The sequence below is a fragment of the Coregonus clupeaformis genome, chromosome 35 (genome assembly GCF_020615455.1).
Source record: "Coregonus clupeaformis isolate EN_2021a chromosome 35, ASM2061545v1, whole genome shotgun sequence".
Classification (NCBI taxonomy): Eukaryota; Metazoa; Chordata; class Actinopteri; order Salmoniformes; family Salmonidae; genus Coregonus; species Coregonus clupeaformis.
This window is the reverse complement of record NC_059226.1, coordinates 32,274,748-32,279,964: the sequence shown is the minus strand read 5'-3', so window position 1 is coordinate 32,279,964 and position 5,217 is coordinate 32,274,748. Positions and strand designations below refer to the sequence as shown.

The 5,217-nt window shown below is 48.1% G+C and overlaps 1 protein-coding gene across 3 annotated transcripts in view; it reads left to right on the top strand.

The window, feature by feature from the left end:
• The window catches only part of LOC121551464 (glucagon receptor-like), a 161,921-nt gene extending 157,446 nt beyond the window's left edge, over window positions 1-4,475 (top strand). For all 3 annotated transcript variants that reach the window (XM_041864145.2, XM_045211016.1, XM_041864146.2), the window contains 2 exons: window positions 3,206-3,247; window positions 3,655-4,475. In XM_041864145.2, the coding sequence (XP_041720079.1) occupies window positions 3,206-3,247; window positions 3,655-4,104 (492 nt within the window). In that variant the 3' untranslated portion in view covers window positions 4,105-4,475. The remainder of the gene's footprint in view (window positions 1-3,205; window positions 3,248-3,654) is intronic.
• Window positions 4,476-5,217: the final 742 nt, after the last annotated feature.

Sequence of the window (5,217 nt, the reverse complement as noted above, 5' to 3'; positions counted from 1 at the left end):
GGGGGAATAGAGGTGGAGAGAGGGGGGAGAGAGAGAGAGAGGGGGATTTGAGGTGGAGAGAGGGGAGAGAGAGAGAGAGGGGATTTGAGGTGGAGAGAGGGGGGAGAGAGAGAGAGACAGAGGGGGATTTGAGGTGGAGAGAGGGGGAGAGAGAGAGAGAGACAGAGGGGGATTTGAGGTGGAGAGAGGGGAGAGAGAGAGAGAGAAAGCAGGGATTAGAGGTGGAGAGAGGGGGGAGAGAGAGAGAGGGGGATTTGAGGTGGAGAGAGGGGGAGAGAGAGAGAGAGGGGGATTTGAGGTGGGAGAGAGGGGGAGAGAGAGAGAGACAGAGGGGGATTTGAGGTGGAGAGAGGGGGAGAGAGAGAGAGAGACAGAGGGGGATTTGAGGTGGAGAGAGAGGGAGAGAGAGAGAGAGAGACAGAGGGGATTTGAGGTGGAGAGAGAGGGAGAGAGAGAGAGAGACAGAGGGGATTTGAGGTGGAGAGAGAGAGAGAGAGAGAAAGCAGGGGATTAGAGGTGGAGAGAGGGGAGAGAGAGAGAGAGAGAGGGGGATTAGAGGTGGAGAGAGGGGAGAGAGAGAGAGAGAGAGAGAGGGGGGATTAGAGGTGGAGAGAGGGGGAGAGAGAGAGAGAGAGAGAGAGAAACAACACACTCAAAGAGAGTAAGACCCAGAGAGAGAGATGGAGAGAGAGTGTAACAGAGAGAGAGAACAGTTGAGTTAGTCAGTCTCATGCATCGATCTGTGCATTCTAGCATCACTAACAACAGCTCTACAAAGACAGTTTTATGCTAAAGACAAGACCCCTTTAGCCACCCAAAGACAGCTCTATGCTATAGACAAGACCCCTTTGGCCACCCAAAGACAGCTCTATGCTACAGACAAGACCCCTTTAGCCACCCAAAGACAGCTCTATGCTACAGACAAGACCCCTTTAGCCACCCAAAGACAGCTCTATGCTACAGACAAGACCCCTTTGGCCACCCAAAGACAGCTCTATGCTACAGACAGGACCCCTTTGGCCACCCAAAAACAGCTCTATGCTACAGACAAGACCCCTTTAGCCACCCAAAAACAGCTCTATGCTACAGACAAGACCCCTTTAGCCACCCAAAAACAGCTCTATGCTACAGACAAGACCCCTTTAATCACACAGTAGTAACCTGTGTCCAGTAGTGCCTTGTGCCTTCGACAGTGACGCTAACACCCCTCTACATCTGAGAGAAACAGAGAGAGAGAGAGAGAGAGACTCAGTGAGAGAGACTGAGGGAGAGAGAGAGACACACACAGAGAGAAAATGTACAGTGACTCGAACAGTCCTCTACATCTAAGAGAGAGAGAGAGAGACAGAGACAGAGACAGAGACAGAGACAGAGACAGAGACAGAGAGAGAAAAACAGAGACATGAACAGCCCTTTACATGTATGTGTCACATACAGTGGGGGGGAAAAAGTATTTAGTCAGCCACCAATTGTGCAAGTTCTCCCACTTAAAAAGATGAGAGAGGTCTGTAATTTTCATCATAGGTACACGTCAACTATGACAGACAAATTGAGAAAAGAAAATCCAGAAAATCACATTATAGGATTTTTAATGAATTTATTTGCAAATTATGGTGGAAAATAAGTATTTGGTCACCTACAAACAAGCAAGATTTCTGGCTCTCACAGACCTGTAACTTCTTCTTTAAGAGGCTCCTCTGTCCTCCACTCGTTACCTGTATTAATGGCACCTGTTTGAACTTGTTATCAGTATAAAAGACACCTGTCCACAACCTCAAACAGTCACACTCCAAACTCCACTATGGCCAAGACCAAAGAGCTGTCAAAGGACACCAGAAACAAAATTGTAGACCTGCACCAGGCTGGGAAGACTGAATCTGCAATAGGTAAGCAGCTTGGTTTGAAGAAATCAACTGTGGGAGCAATTATTAGGAAATGGAAGACAAGACCACTGATAATCTCCCTCGATCTGGGGCTCCACGCAAGATCTCACCCCATGGGGTCAAAATGATCACAAGAACGGTGAGCAAAAATCCCAGAACCACACGGGGGACATAGTGAATGACCTGCAGAGAGCTGGGACCAAAGTAACAAAGCCTACCATCAGTAACACACTACGCCGCCAGGGACTCAAATCCTGCAGTGCCAGACGTGTCCCCCTGCTTAAGCCAGTACATGTCCAGGCCCGTCTGAAGTTTGCTAGAGTGCATTTGGATGATCCAGAAGAGGATTGGGAGAATGTCATATGGTCAGATGAAACCAAAATAGAACTTTTTGGTAAAAACTAAACTCGTCGTGTTTGGAGGACAAAGAATGCTGAGTTGCATCCAAAGAACACCATACCTACTGTGAAGCATGGGGGTGGGAAACATCATGCTTTGGGGCTGCTTTTCTGCAAAGGGACCAGGACGACTGATCCGTGTAAAGGAAAGAATGAATGGGGCCATGTATCATGAGATTTTGAGTGAAAACCTCCTTCCATCAGCAAGGGCATTGAAGATGAAACGTGGCTGGGTCTTTCAGCATGACAATGATCCCAAACACACCGCCCGTGCAACGAAGGAATGGCTTCGTAAGAAGCATTTCGGTCCTGGAGTGGCCTAGCCAGTCTCCAGATCTCAACCCCATAGAACATCTTTGGAGGGAGTTGAAAGTCCGTGTTGCCCTAGCGACAGCCCCAAAACATCACTGCTCTAGAGGAGATCTGCATGGAGGAATGGGCCAAAATACCAGCAACAGTGTGTGAAAACCTTGTGAAGACTTACAGAAAACGTTTGACCTGTGTCATTGCCAACAAAGGGTATATAACAAAGTATTGAGAAACTTTTGTTATTGACCAAATACTTATTTTCCACCATAATTTGCAAATAAATTCAATAAAAATCCTACAATGTGATTTTCTGGATTTTTTTTCCTCATTTTGTCTGTCATAGTTGACGTGTACCTATGATGACAATTACAGGCCTCTCATCTTTTTAAGTGGGAGAACTTGCACAATTGGTGGCTGACTAAATACTTTTTTCCCCCACTGTATAGTATGATAATGGTTTTGTGTTGACTCAGAACTTGGTGTTTCTACAGGGTCTGCTGGTGGCATATGATAATGGTTTTGTGTTGACTCAGAACTTGGTGTTTCTACAGGGTCTGCTGGTGGCATATGATAATGGTTGTGTGTGTGTTGACTCAGAACTTGGTGTTTCTACAGGGTCTGCTGGTGGCTATCTTATACTGCTTTGTCAACAAAGAGGTAAGTCCTCTCCTCCTATTCCTCTCTTTCTCCGTCTTTCATACTTCTTTCATGGAGGATGTGTCCTCTCTGCTTCCTGTTTCTCTTGTCTTGTCCTAGCTCTTTTCCACGCAACAGCCAATGGGACAGCTCTGTCTCACATTTACCAGAACAACTCTCAATTTAACATGAACATCACACATATAATCTCTCTCTCTCTCTCTCTCTCTCTCTCTCTCTCTCTCTCTCTCTCTCTCTCTCTCTCTCTCTCTCTCTCTCTCTCTCTCTCTCTCTGTCTCTCTCTCTGTCTCTTTCTCTCTCCCTCTCTCTCTCTCTCTCCTTCTTTCACTCTCTCTCTCCCTTCCTCCCTCTCCACCCTTGTTCTCTCCCTCTCTCTCATCTCTCCCTCTCCCCCTCTCCCACCCAAGGTTCAATCAGAGATTCTGAAGAAGTGGAAGCGTTGGAAGCTGGGTCGTAACATCGAGGAGGAGTACCGCCACACCTACAGCCAGCCGCCCCACCTCAACACCAAGAGCAACAGCCTGGTGGGTCACGGGGGTCGCGACCCCTCGCACCCCTCCTCCCTGCTCCTCCACCCCCACCTCCCTGACATCACCACCTGCTCACCTGCTCCCCCTGGCCAGGGCCCAGGCTGCTCCCCAGAGGAGAAGCACCTCCTGGTGGTGAGCTGTCAGAATGGCATGGGGCGGAGCAGGAAGAACACGGGGTCGTCCATGCAGCTCCCCTCCCCACCACGTGAGGGCGCCATCAGCTGTAGTCACATGCTGATAGAGGATAATATGGATGACATCTGCTTGACGGACAGGGTGTCAGAGTGTTACGAGGCTCCTAGAGGAAATGCAGAGAGCCACCTCTGAGACTGGAGAGGACGGGGGACGGTTAATGATGTAACACCCTGGTAACACTCTGGAGCTGGGGAGTGTGTTTCAGGAGAGGTGTGTGTCTCAATGGACCAATGTTAATGAGAGAGATGGGCTTGAGAGACCCAGGACCAGTGTGTGTCTCAGTGGCCGTCACCCTGGACCAATGTTAATGAGAGAGATGGGCTTGAGAGACCCAGGACCAGTGTGTGTCTCAGTGTTGGTATCGTAACCCTGGAACAGTTAGTGGGAGAGAGAGGCAGTACTCGGCCCTCTCCAATCCACAGCCAAAGGAGAGAAACATAGGACAAGCTAGATGGATCAGTTGGCATCAGTTGACAGTTGACATCAATTGACATCAGTTGACAGTTGACATCAGTTGACATCAGTTGACAGTTGACATCAGTTGACAGTTGACATCAGTTGATAGCTGACAGTTCAAACTTGACAGTTGATGAGTTGACAACCATACAACAATCAGATGACAATGTCCACCTCTGACCCAGACCAGACCTTCCATGTTGGACCCATCTGACCCAGACCAGACCTCCCATGTTGGACCCATCTGACCCAGACCAGACCTCCCATGTTGGACCCATCTGACCCAGACCAGACCTCCCATGTTGGACCCATCTGACCCAGACCAGACCTCCCATGTTGGACCCATCTGACGTCCTATGACTGTGGATGTCCTGCGAGCCACATGGATTCATAGAAGTGTTTTCTCTTCAACAGACAGTCAGACAGACAGCATGGTACGCAGCAGGACTCACTGCTGCATGTTCAAAAAGCTAAAACGGAGAAGAAAAAATAACTTCCAAAGCTATGTGTGTAAAATAATACACAGAATCCTCAAGTTGCTAAATACAGGGTCTTAGCTTTAGCCTCTGGTATATGTTGTTGTGTTAAATAGCATTGTGTTTTGTGGTACTGGAGACAGTAAAGGAAGAATAAACTGGACATTCAAAAAATACAAACAAAAACAGGCCACATGACTAACAGGACTACCAGAAAAACAGATGAAACCATGACAGAACGTATTCATAGCCTTCCTACAGTGGGGAGAACAAATATTTGATACACAATTTAGCAGGTTTTCCTACTTACAAA